This window comes from Nicotiana tabacum, chromosome 22, assembly GCF_000715075.1.
Source record: "Nicotiana tabacum cultivar K326 chromosome 22, ASM71507v2, whole genome shotgun sequence".
Lineage (NCBI taxonomy): Eukaryota > Viridiplantae > Streptophyta > Magnoliopsida > Solanales > Solanaceae > Nicotiana > Nicotiana tabacum.
The window spans coordinates 21,337,227-21,350,896 of record NC_134101.1 but is presented as its reverse complement, the minus strand read 5'-3'; the positions used below and the strand labels follow the sequence as shown (position 1 = coordinate 21,350,896).

Below are 13,670 nucleotides of genomic sequence, written 5' to 3'. Positions count from 1 at the left end.
GCATCTAGTCTGGCAGGAAGAGCATAGAAACGGGTTTGGCCACCCCTTGATCTGCCTCCCCTCTAGGGCGGCCCCTAGCTGACTGACCTCCACCCCTAGTTGGCTGGGCGGGTGGTGAAGTATCTGGAGCTGAAGTCAATGGCTAACTCCTCTGCTGAGATGAACCCCCATGACGATGAGGACACTCCCTCCACATATGCCCAAACTCCCCACACTCAAAACAACTCCCTAGTGCTGGTAACGGGGACTAAAGGGAACCCCTAGCACCGGGATAACTGGTAGAAGAACCCGGTATGGAAGAGTCCTGAACTGATGAAGCACGGGACAAACTCTGGGCTGGAAGGGCACTGAGTGATGAGTGGCCCTGATGAGAACTATGAGAATCGTGGCCCGATGATGCACCACGGTGAACTGTGCGGGTTGGCTGAGCATGCCTTAATAGACGTCATCTGCCGTGCTGGAACTGACCCCCATAAGGAGCACCACTAATTCCTCCCTGTCCTCGAGGCCTCTTGGCCTCCCTCTCAATCCTCTCCTGACCGCGAATCATCTCAATCTGTCGAGCAATGTCGACAACCTCATCAAAAGTAGCACCAGACACCCTCTCTCTGGTCATAAGCAATCGTAGTTGAAAAGTGAGACCATCTATAAACCTTATGATCCTCTCCCTGTCTGTGGGAACCAACCATAGAGCATGACGGGCCAACTCCGAGAATCGCATCTCATACTACGTCACAGACATATCACCCTGGCGAAGCTGCTCAAACTGTCTGCGTAGCTCCTCTCTGTGGGACTGAGGCACGAACCTCTCCAAAAAGACCACGGAGAACTGCTGCTAAGTAAGGGGTACTGCGCCAACAGGCCTACGCCTCTCGTAAGTCTCCCACTATCTGAGTGCAGTCCCATAAAACTGAAAGGTAGTGAATGAGACCCCACAAGTCTCTAGAATACCAGTTGTAGTGAGTATCCTCTGACACATGTCCAAGAAGTCCTGAGCATCCTCTCTCTCTCTCTCTGTGCCACTGAAAGGTGGAGGCTGGAGTCTCCCAAACCTCTCCAACCTACGTTGATCATCCTCAGACATAGCAGGAACCACATAGTCCTGAGCAGCTGTAACCGGCTGGGCTGGTGGTGCCTCCGGTGTCTGGAGTCCATGAACAACCTGCTCGGGTGTGCGAGCGGCTGGAGTCTGAGTGCCTCCCCCGGCCTGAGAAGTAGATGCGGCCGTTGAGATAGATACCGCCTGAGCAAGCCCGGTACACGCTGTCAGAATCTGAGCTAGGGCATCCTGGAGGCCTGGAATCACAATAGGCACATGTGGTGCCTGAGCGGGTGCATCAACAACTAAAATCTGGTCCTGATCTAGAACAACTGGTGGATCTGGAGGTACTGCCCCAGTTGTTGTGTGGGTTGCACATCTTCCCCTACCGTGGCCTCTACCGCGACCTCGGTCTCTCGCGGCGGTGGCTGTCCACCCTGCCCGGTAGTACAAGTCCTCACCATCTGTGAGAGAATGAAACAACAGAGGTTTAGTTACCAGAATCAACAGATTCGCACGACAAGAATTCAAGAATGTGGAATTTTTCCTAAAGGTTCTGCAGCCTCTCAAAGATAAGTACAGACGTCTACGTACCGATCTACAAGACTCTACTAAACCTGCTCATGACTCGTGAGACCTATGTAACCTAGGCTCTGATACCAACCTGTCACGACCCAAACTAACCCTGTCATGATGGCGCCTATCGTGGAACTAGGCAAGCCGACTCATTTCTAAAATAAACCGATATATTCATTTTAAAGATAATTTCAAGACTGTTTAATATAAAAACCTTCGTAAAGGAGTTCAAATCAAAACAAAAGTGCGGAAAAGAAAAGCCCGACATCGGGATGTCACTAGTCATGAGCATCTACTATAATCTGTCTGACAATATCGAGACTAACATAGTCTAAAAAATAGCTAAATACAACTAAAGGAAGATAAGAGGGAGAAGAGCAGGGCTGCAATCGCCAGGCAGCTACCTTGTTATCCCCAAGAAAATCTGCAACCGGAATAGTCAATAGCCGCTACCGTGTCCAAATACGCCTGGATCTGCACACAAGGTGCAGGGAGTAACGTCAGTATGCCAACTCAGTAAGTAACAACAGTAAATAAAGACTAAGCAGTAGTGACGAGCAATAAATCATATAAAGTTCATATCATGAAATCTCGAAAAATACAACATGCTTTAAAAATCAGTGTTTGAATCAAATCATCTCGGTAAACCAAATTCCAATAAAAATCATTTAAAGATATTTTCAACAGCTTTCAAATAAAAGCTCAATGCAAAGGTGAGCAAAAATAATGAAATCATAATCAGCCCATCGGGCAACATCACTCATATACAGCCCCTCGGGCAAACCTCACAATCACTCGTATACAGCCCCTCGGGCAGACCTCACAATCACTCGTATACAGCCCCTCTGGCAAACCTCATAATCACCCATGCCTCCCAGTCACTCAGCACTCGGTACTTGCACTCAGTAGGTACCTGCGCTCACTAGGGATGTGTACAGACTCCCGAGGGGCTCCTTCAGCCCAAGCGCTATATCAAGCCAAATCATGGCATAAATCAATTAGGCCCTCGGCCTATATCAAACATGCTGCGGTGTGCAGCTCGATCCCATAAATATCCTCACAAATCACGCCCTCGGCCTCACACAGTCATAAACCTCTCAAGCCATTCGGGCTCTCAGTAAAACAGGGTATTCAGCCCAAAACAACATTTATATGGATCAAAACAGAGTAATAAAAACTGAGTTATGAAGTAAAAAGGTATAACAATGACTGAGTATAGATTTTCAATCGAAAACAGTGAGAGAATAGTAAGAAAAGGCCCCTAAGGGTCCAAACAGCACTGGCACAAAACCCAAACATGGCATTAAGCCCAATTTACAGAAACGCTTTCTAAAAAACATAAGTATCATATAGTTTCAACAAAATATGCAACTTTACAGTTGCTACGGGACGGACCAAGTCACAATCCCCAATGGTGCACGCCCATACGCCTGTCACCTAGCATGTGTGTCACCTCAAAATAGTAAAATGATACGAAATCTGGGGTTTCATACCCTCAGGACTAGATTTACAATCGTTATTTACCTCAAACCGATCAAATCCCTACTCCGCGATGCTTTTGCCCCTCGATTCGGCCTCCGAACATTCCGAATCTAGCCACAAGCAATATAATACGATCAATATAGGCTAAAGGAATCAATTCCACAAGAAAAATACCAAATTAGACTCAAAACCCGAAATTGGCTCAAACCCGGGCCCCGGGCCCACGCCTCAAAAACTGACAAAAGTCACAAAACTAGAAAGCCCATTCACTCACGAGTCCATACATATAAAATTTACCAAAATCCGACCTCATTTGGTCCCTCAAATTCCCAAATCAACTCTCCAAAATCCCAAGCCCTAACCCCTCATTTTCACCCCTAATTTCCACTAATTAAATGATTAAACAACGAGAAATCACCATAAACGCGAGTATTAGGGCTCAAGCAACTTACCTCATTGATATCCCCTTGAATCCCTCTTCAAAATCACTCCCAAAAGCTTCAAAACCGACTGAAAATGGTGAAGAATGGACCAAAATTCGCGAAGTGTGCAATTTATACTTTCTGCCCAGGCTTTTTCGCACCTGCGGCCTATTCTTCGCGCCTGCGGGACCGCACCTGCGGTCAAATCGCCGCACCTGCGAAACTCACTTAATCCCTCAGCCTCCGCACCTGCGCTTGGGCCTCGCACCTGCGGGCTCGCAGGTGCGGCCAAGCCTTCGCACCTGCACTCCAGCCTTAGCCTCCCATTTTCCGCATATGCGGCACAAATCGCGCACCTGCGCATTTCCTTTCCGCTTCTGTGAAGCCTGCCCAAAATCCTCCTCTCCGCATCTGTGCCCCAGGTCTCGCACCTACGGGCTCGCAGATGCGACAGACTTCTACGCACCTGCGGACCCAGCCTATATCCACACTGTATCATCTGCGCTCCACCACTCTGCACCTGCGACCTCGCACCTGCGGCTCCCCTTCCGCAGGTGCGGAAACACCAGCAGAATTCACACCAGCAGCTCTCAAACACCAAAAACCAACCCGTCGAACATCCGAAACACACCCGATGCCCTCAGGACCTCAACCAATAATACCAACAAGTCACATATGAATATACAAACTTAGTCGAGCCTTCGGAACACTCAAAACAATATCAATACACTAAATTACCCTCGGATTTAAGCCTAAGAACTTCTAAACTTCCAAATTCAACAACCGATGCCGAAACTATCCAAACCACGTCCGAATGACCTCAAATTTTACACACACGTCACAAATGACATCACGAACCTACTCCAACTTCCGGAATTCCATTCCGACCCCGATATCAAATTTTTCCACTGCCGACCGAAATCACCAAAATTCCAACTTTCGTCAATTCAAGCCTAATTCCACTATGGACCTCCAGATCACATTCTGGACGCACTCCTAAGTCCAAAATCACCTAACGAAGCTAATGGAACCATCAGAATTAAATTCCAAGATCGTTTACACATAAGTCAACATTCGGTTGATGTTTTCCAACTTAAGCTTCTACTTTAGAGACTAAGTGTCTCAATCCACTCCGAAACCATTTCGGACCCGAACCGACTAACCCGGTATAACACAATGTAGCTGAATAACACAAAAAGAAGTAGAAAAGGGGGAAACGGGGCTATAACTCCTGAAACGACCGGCCAGGTCGTTACAAGATCAAAAGAGATCGAAAAGCCAACAGGCTATTTCTGACCCAAAATAAGTACTTGGAGAAATTCTTGCAGAGGTTTGGCATGAAAGATGCTAAACCAGTTAGTACCCTTCTTGCTGCTCATTTTAAGCTATCAGTTGCTCAATCCCCGCAGTCAGCGGAAGAAGAGATGTACATGGCACAGGTTCCTTATTCCAGTGCAGTCGGCAGTATTATGTATGCAATAGTTTGTACACGTCCAGACATTTCACAAGCAATGAGCGTGGTAAGCCGGTATATGGCTTGCCCTGGTAAAGCACATTGGCAGGCTGTGAAATGGATTCTCAGATACTTACGAGGTACTTCAAATACACATTTATAGACTCATATTATGCAGGTGATCTTGACAAAAGAAGATCACTGACAGGCTATGTATATTGCATTGGTAATTGCGCTATTAGTTGGAAAGCTACATTACAATATGTAGTAGCTTTAGCTACTACCGAAGCAGAATATACAGCAGTGACCGAGGCAATCAAAGAAGCTTTATGGTTAAAGGGTCTATTTGCGGAATTCAGTTCACACCAAGGTGGTCTTACAATTTTCTGTGATAGTCAAAGTGCCATTCACTTGACTAAAGATCAGATGTATCATGAGAGGACGAAGCACATTGATATAACGTATCATTACATCCGAGAAACCATTGATGAAGGAAAAGTCTCTGTTCAGAAGATCAATACTAGAGACAATCCTGCTAACATGTTCACAAAACCTCTTCCAGTGTCCAAGTTCAAGCTTTGCCTGAACTTGATTAGCATTTATGAAGAATGATTTTGCCCATTGAGATTTTTGCGGAGAAGGTGGAGCAAATTTACTATATATAAACTGAAAATTTGACATGACGTAATATCCACTATAACAAAATTTGTGGATCATGACATTTACCATGACATAATATCCACTATTAGGCCAAGGATTTCTTGCTATAAATAGAGGAGCTTCTCCCCATTTGTAAACACACAAATTCAAGAGTTTTTCACTCTTGTCTTTCTTTCTCCTCCTTTATTTCATTATAGAGTATTTTGTAAGAGAGTGAGTGTTGGGAAACACTTATGTGAACTCTTTCTTTGGAGTGGTCTTGTGAGGTTATTTTCTTAAGGTATTTGGGACTAATTATAGTATTTACTCTAATTTTGTACTCTTGTTGGTATAGTGAAATTGCTTCTCTCCGCTTGTGGACATAGTTCAACTTGACCGAACCACGTTAAATTTGTGTCTTCTTTATCTTCTTTAATTGCCGTTATTATCAACTTGCATTGTCTTTGTTATTGTCATTATAACATTATTTGACTAAATTCCGCACTACCCGGTTTACTGATCCTAACAAAAGCTATAAATTGAAGCGAAAATATCTATAACTTAATCATGGTTAAGCGAAAAAAAATCTGTATGCAACACACAACTCTAGCATAAGCGGAAACCTTTCCACACAAAGGGCAGTAACTAAGACACAAATCCCAAACTTATTAACATATATTGCTTCTCATTTTGTTGTGAAACAGCAAGAAATTTACTAAAGCAGTCTATCTAAAAGTCGAAAAACCATCTAGTGCAACCGTAATTTAACAACATTTTACCTCACATGTGATGTCAATCGTTAGTTCCATTTCAAGAAGTAAGAGTCTAAGGACTTAAAATTCATTGATCAATGTCATGTGGCTTGTCCTATATCATCATCCAATAGTTGCACGATTTTTCTAGGCATAAGGACCTCCAAAGCCTAACAATTTTTGATATATCAAGAAAGAGAAAGTATCAAGGAGTTACAATTGAATCTAATTTTTACCATTATTTTCGTATCCGTAATAGTGTGAAAAGAAGGCCAGGCTCCAAATTGTTCAAGAATACTGGCATTGACTTTCTCGGCCCTTTAACTTAGGATTAGTCAGTTCTATTTTTCGATGGTGCGGGGAAGGGATATAACTCAGCGGTAGAGTGTCATCTTGACGTGGTGGAAGTCATAAGTTGGAGCCTGATTATCCCTTAATCCAATGCGAGTTTTCTAGCACAAGGTGAGGATATCCATTTAGGGGCAAATTGATCTTTCTTATTACAAGGTTTCCTTTTCAACGACATCTCAGACTTTATTCTACGTATTTCACCAAGACTTCCTTACTCCAAATATGTTAATGGAAAGAAAATCTACACTCCTTTTTGTTTTTTATTTTTTTCTTACCATTATCAACTAGATATGATTACAGTAAATTGATAGCAAGACCACTTCTTTACAGATAACATGTAAACACGAAAAGAGATTGAGGCTGACGATGATTTATTTGGCAAATTTAAATAGAACAAAGTACTCCCTCCATTGGAGAAGAGTTCTTGCCAATTTATTTGCCACTTCGTATTCATTAAAGGTCAACTTGACCAGTTCTCAGGCTAAATCTTAGTATATTAATCAAACAACAATGACAATAAGGTTTATATTGTCGATGTATATAAATTAAATCATGAGTAAATGAAAGAAGTTAAGAACCTTTATCCAATATACATGTTAGCAAAAGAAATAATCAATGAGAAACTGTAGCTTAACTCACATTAACTAATGAATCTTTTTCCTGGAGTAACATTCAAGAAATTAATAGACCTGAGATAGTCCCATGTACAACACAAAATATCATCCAAATTCTAAATTGTGTAATTCACATCAGTACCCACTCACAAATTCCTTTCTTTTAACACAGACTGAGGCAGCTAGGATAGCACAAGCACACTTCAATCTCCTACTACGCCGACTAGCGAATTGGAGGTGTTTCTGAAGAATTAATTCACCTTTTGTTTCCTTCAACTTCAAGAATTTCAATACAGTTTGTTAGAACCAGCAGGTGCCGTAGATTCACTTAACTTAGGCAAGAATCCTTCCCTCTCAAGTGAAACGTGAAGAGAAGACTTGATTTTAACCAGTGCTATCCATAATGCCGGGGAAGCACAGAAGGCATATGCAAAAACAGCCATTGCTCTTACAACACCGTCGTTGTACCAAGGGTACGCCATCACCAAAAGGGCCCCAAGTATTCCAATCCATGGTACTAAAACAGGTAGCATCGGCAAAAGGAATGTATTCACTGTTATACAGGATAGTGCAAAGGAACCGAGTAAGTAGAGACTCCAGCCAACTAGTGGATGAACTGTACGAGGAATGACGAAGAAAGGAACTGTGTAGGCAGCAAGAATGGACCATATAGCAATCAACTTAAGACCAGTTCGTAGTAAGAAGATACTCTTGCTATCATCATGGCGATAGCACAACTTAGTTAAATTAGGGCGTGCTAGGCGTGTCATTACAATAAGTCCTAGGTAAAATATAGCTTGGATAAGCACTGCTGTCATCTCAGCACCATACCTGCCAAATACAAACAGGTCAGCTGTTATTGTCATGAGCATCAAATATCTCTGGTTACAAGTACAATGAATCTTGTAGATTATGAATGCACTTCAGGAAGAGGTTTAAGCGTTCAGCAACAGGGATGAAAGAAGTAATCAATTCGTGCTATTTTATAGAAACACCGGGCTGCATAAATCTTGCAGTTAATTGCTACGCCGGTCAGGTAAGTAATGTTCAGCTCATTTTCTAAACTCATTGACAACAATCTCCAGACGAGTACAATGGTTAATCTAGGAATAACCTTTCATGTGTATATGTCACTCAAAGCAGAAAGTGTTGTAATCTTACCCAACAGTTAGAAGCCGCTGTTCATGCCACTGGATGCCCAAAGGTAAGACAGGCCACGACCACCAATACCATGGTTTTAACCATGGTGCACCAGGGAATGTAATGACACTATTAGGTCCACAAGGTACTGACCAATGGAGTCTGAGGTCTGAAAATAATTAAAAGTAGATAATCGTTATAATTTGTCTAAGACTCTACAAAACTGCACAGTGAAATATGACAAACTTTGTTCAGTAAACATACTCAGAGTCTCAAAACTTACAATAATAAGATGCATCCATTTGGTAACCTAAAGGAAGTCTGTAATTTCCCTGGAGCTTAGAACCATTAAGAGGAGGATGGAACATTGGCTGATCAAGTAAATCTGGGAAGTGGCCTCCAATAAAACCTTGGTCTGCACCGTCTTGGTTTTCCCTTCCAATCTCTATCTGATGAATCATGTCATTGAACACCTTTTTTGATGGCTGCAATTTTAACTCATGTAAGAAAGATGCAGTTTTCAATTGAAGTCAATCAAGAAGCACTAGCTGATTCAGGTAGTTCTTCTCAGAACAACAAACAAAAGTCTAAGCCAATAACTCTGATCATACTGATTGAGTTGCCAACATTAGCAAATTAATTAGTCAGGGCTAGAATACTATTGAAAGGCTTTAAATTAATTTACCTGCAAGACAAAGAGACCAGTGTGGAAAATGCAGGGATTAATGAAGACAGCACAAAACTGGCCACATTGAAAAAGTTCATCAGTTTTCTGGAGGAAAAGATTGTCAGCATCAAGCATGACAACCCTGTCATAATCTACGAGGCTCCATGCGTAAAGTTTGTTCAGTGTCAGCTTGAATCTCCAATTAGGATTGAGACAGTATGGATTGTTCAGATTTTTAACTCTCACCACCTTCGCACCATCTTCCTGTTCTCTGCATACCAAGTACGTAAAGCATTAGTTAATTTTCAAGGTTCACATAGTTTTCACAGTGACATAACAATAGAATGGATGTAACAGTCACAACGGTCTACTTAGTATAAGACTTTTACATAGTTCTATATGTTAAGCTGCTTAATTTCACTTGAAATGGTATATTACACTAATTTGATTCAAAATTTCAAATACATCGTAGCAAATATACCTTTCACCTAGGCAAGTAGGTTGAAATGGAATGATTTCTAGTAGATCTTATGGTCACACATTTTCCCCACTTATAAGTGTGCACATAATTGTTACATGGATTCTACAAGCAAAATCTTGGTCAACCAATCTTAGCTAAAACAAAATCTAGTAAATGAACTTACTTAGGTTGCAAAGTAGAATGGCTGCTAGGCCTTACAAAGGCACCTAATGACCGAGATCACTTATCAGATGGAATTTGTCAATTGGATTCAAGCTAATGGTTTTTCAAATATTTCAACTACTTAGGTCTAAGGTGAACAAATTTTAGGAACAATCCTGTTCCACAAGATAATATTCAAGCTCCAATTTAATTGCCAGGAACATAACCAAAGAAACTATTTGAGCCCCCCTTCACCCCAATCATAGTTTCAATTTATCAAGATTATGAAATGGACGAGAAAAAATGGAGGAATACCCAAGCTGAAAATATACTTTAGCTTGTGCTGTGCTCGTAGATTGCAATTGGCCAGTGGATAACGTTTAGCACTTAAGACCTATGTTGCATGGACTCTCCAAAATGATGTGGCACCCATGTCGGATCCTCCAAAAATGTACTACTTTCGGAGGATCCGACCCACACACAAAGACACTTTTGGAGAGTCCGTGCAACATAGCTTAAAACAACTTGACTAGGAAGAACATACCAAAAAGAATTTTCTTTAACGATTGGAACACGCAAAGAGAGGAAGGCTCAAATTGAGAATAGACCAACTTTAGGTCCCAACTAAATAGGGAACCGGAATATGCTTTACTTAAGGAGTACCAAAAGGCAAATTAGAAGTTAAAACACAAACTGCAAAGTGCAAACACATATTCTAATGAAGTAGCCCTTTTGATAGCTTTAGTCTTCCTACATGCGGCAACCATCGTAGTCATCTTACCCTTGAATCATAAAATAAAGAATCAAAAAGGAATATCCTTTGTAGAACAAATATACTTCATTCGTATCCAATAATAATAATAACAACAACAACAATAATAAACCCAGTGTAATCCCACAAGTATGGTCCGAAAATGATAGTGTGTATGCAAACCTTACCCCTACATTGTGAAGTTAGACAACATTCATTTTTATCCGAGGAATAAGAAAACTAGAAGAGACACATGACATAAACCATTAGAGTTTGCAGATTGTTCATATTTAGGCACACTAACATATGTTGAGCATATCATGTAAAGTACCTTAATCATGGGACAAAAAAGAAACTTTTAATAGCGAGTATCAAGTGCTTTTCTTTTTCTTTTTTGTTTTTTTTTCCCTAGAGAAGAATAGTCATGTCTCGAGTTTCAATTGTGTCCAGCAATGTCACAAGTGACTTTCCCAAAGCCTTGAAAAAGTGGCCATAATATTATATTATATTAGCTGTGAAAAGAACAAAGAGCAAAAGGAGCACTTCCAAGAAGCAACCAATTCATACAAGTTCCTTTGCAAACCAAAACTCATTGGCCCAGAAAAAGCTTATTTTTATTCTGCCAACTTTATCACAATTTTTTAGTGTACCATTTCTTCTTCTTGTTATATACAACGATCTTACCAAGTTTTTTGCAGACACTCTTAAACTATAAATATATAGTAATGCTATGAATAACCAAATATTAAATACTGATAATAATATCTTATCTATTAAAGGTTCTCCTGTACTTTTGGACATACTAAGCTGCCACATATTCTTGTTCTGTTCAAGAGAATCGACTCCGTAAATTATGATTTTATAGTATTTTCAAATTACTTCCAAATCTTTTTATTTCATTTAAGAAAATAAGGAATTAATATCTGAAGTCATACTAAGAATTAGTAAATTTTTTAATTTTCGTACTGTTCTACAAGATTATTATCACCCCTTTCTGTGATAAATATGTTTTGGTAAGTAAAAGATGTGGGCCATGTGACATAATCATATTCCAGGGGAAAAAAAAAGGAAGAAGAAAAAAAGAAGCTCGCAATTATTTTCTTAGTCTTATCTCTTGACTCTTCATGTCAATTATCCCTAAAAAGGCTAAAACAATAATATCCTAATTGTCCCATAGTCGTCTTTAATTGACGTCCCATAGCATGAAACACATAAAATAAAGTCATTTCGTCTCGTAGCATCAGTGGATCAGAAAAAAAAAATGATGGAAAACTTTTGTAAGAGCATGTGAATTAACAGCTAATTTTGTACTATCTCTAATATCTTTTGGTAGTTTAGAAAAATCCTAAGTACGTATTTTTGAGCTGGCAAAATCAAGATGGCCAAAATTGTCAACTAGTCCCTAAACTCCAAACTGGCCTCCTTTTTACGAGCTCTAAACCTATTCAGAAAAATTAAATACTCTACTAAGATGGAAATAGGAATAGACCCATTCCAACTTCAGTATACTCTATTTTTCCACGTCTCAACAAAATTTAGTTGTACTAAAATAGTACAAAAAGCCAACCTTTTAACTATAATCCTTACAAGTCTCTGCCTTTTTTGTCAGTGTGGTTAAGAGGAGCCCTTTCACGTGGGCCTACCTACCACTAAACGTTTCAAGTTCAACACCCCCAAGTTCAATAACGAGTAGAAAACAATACTCTATTGTATAAAATGACAAAAAATATACCTAGCAAGAAGGTTAATAACCCAAGCATGTCAATAACAGAATTCAAATTGAATATATAGAAGAGTTTTAAAATATAAAAAGGAGCGAATTTAGATAGAGTTCTAAAATATATTAACAGCACCAACTTATCAATAACAAACAAATCATGACGAGAAAGTATATAGTATACTATATCCGTTCCAAAGTTTATTTCAACATATTTTTTTTTATTTCTAAAAAAAAATAATCCTCTCTAAATTCGAAAATAATTTTATTAAAACTTACCCTTATACCCTAGAATCTTTTACGAGCACTTTTTTTAAATTGTTAAGGACCACAAATTTAAAAGTTCCGACTATTTGTTTTCACTTTCACCGCAAAAACCTCTGCGTTTAACCTTTTTGCGGTCAACAATGTTAAATTTACTGCAGAAATGGAGAAAATAAGAAATGAGACTTACAGAGTGCGAACCCAACGAAGAGGAACGTCAAGTGAAGCAATAACGACGAGATCAGCTTCAACGCCTAGCCGGGAAAGTGATCGGAGCATGACACGTGTCGCTACGTAGAACTCGTAGTCTCTTGGTGTTCCCATATACATCATTGTCGCATATGCATTTCTGTGTTGCGCCCCATTTTTCCTTTCCTCTGTAAACGACGCCGTTTCAGCACCACGAACTACTAATGTCGCCGATGCTGATGACATCATCAAAACCCAAAACCCACATACAAACAACAAGCTCATTTTCCCTATCATCTTCTCCTATTTCGTGTGTTTAAAAAAAATGATGTTTTTTCTTATGACATTGTCCACTTCTAGCTAGAAGGGTGTCTAAAAGTTCACCGGAAAAACAAGATTCCGGTGAAAAAATGGCTGCACCACCACTCCCCTAGCTTTCTATCAAACTCCTCAATGACCAATCTTCACAGAATATTAACAACACGTTTCTGTTCTTTTTGTGAAAATAAAGAAGGGGATCTGGGGGCTGAGAGTATGGAATGGAAGGTTGGAATAAAGTTAAGGAGTTTATGGAAATGAACCGGCTTTTTATAAATTTAAAATCCTACTGTATAAATTTCTACGACCAACTAGTGGAGTAATATTTTACTAGTACTTATTTTTATTTGTTGTTTCGAGGTGTACTTGTTTGAGATAGATATATGTGGGACTGCATGTTGGAAGTGATGGGTTATGCGTTGGTTTTTTCTGTACGTTGACTCGATTTACGGGTAATTTTGGATTACGCGGCAAAGAAATTTTTGTCTTAAGTAGTAATTATGAATAAATATCTTACTTAAAGAAATGCCTAATTACCAAATTTTGTTTTCTTCTCTACAATGGGAATGGACCAGCAATTGTTTCTACTTTCTACATAAATAGAGACGTTACAACTTGTTGCAGTGTCCTGTACGGAAGTAAACGTTTAAGGACACATAGTTCTTTTTACATTT

The 13,670-nt window shown here is 40.0% G+C and overlaps 1 protein-coding gene across 1 annotated transcript; it reads right to left on the bottom strand.

The window, feature by feature from the left end:
• Positions 1 to 7,330: 7,330 nt before the first annotated feature.
• LOC107819963 (putative glucuronosyltransferase PGSIP8) lies at positions 7,331 to 13,260 on the bottom strand. The gene is made up of 5 exons (XM_016646161.2): positions 12,680 to 13,260; positions 9,154 to 9,406; positions 8,752 to 8,953; positions 8,490 to 8,637; positions 7,331 to 8,159 (listed from the first exon to the last, which is right to left on the bottom strand). Exons 1-5 carry the CDS (start codon positions 12,973 to 12,975, stop codon positions 7,616 to 7,618), a joined length of 1,443 nt encoding a protein of 480 aa, XP_016501647.1. The 5' UTR covers positions 12,976 to 13,260; the 3' UTR covers positions 7,331 to 7,615.
• Positions 13,261 to 13,670: the final 410 nt, after the last annotated feature.

Excerpts from the sequence above, each read along its gene's own strand:
- LOC107819963 (XM_016646161.2), bottom strand. The coding sequence starts at position 12,975 with ATGATAGGGAAAATGAGCTTGTTGTTTGTATGTGGGTTTTGGGTTTTG. Across the intron at positions 9,407-12,679 it reads CTTCGTTGGGTTCGCACTCT|AGAACAGGAAGATGGTGCGA; the intron begins GTAAGTCTCATT and ends CTTGGTATGCAG. Across the intron at positions 8,160-8,489 it reads CAGCGGCTTCTAACTGTTGG|GTATGGTGCTGAGATGACAG; the intron begins GTAAGATTACAA and ends TGTATTTGGCAG.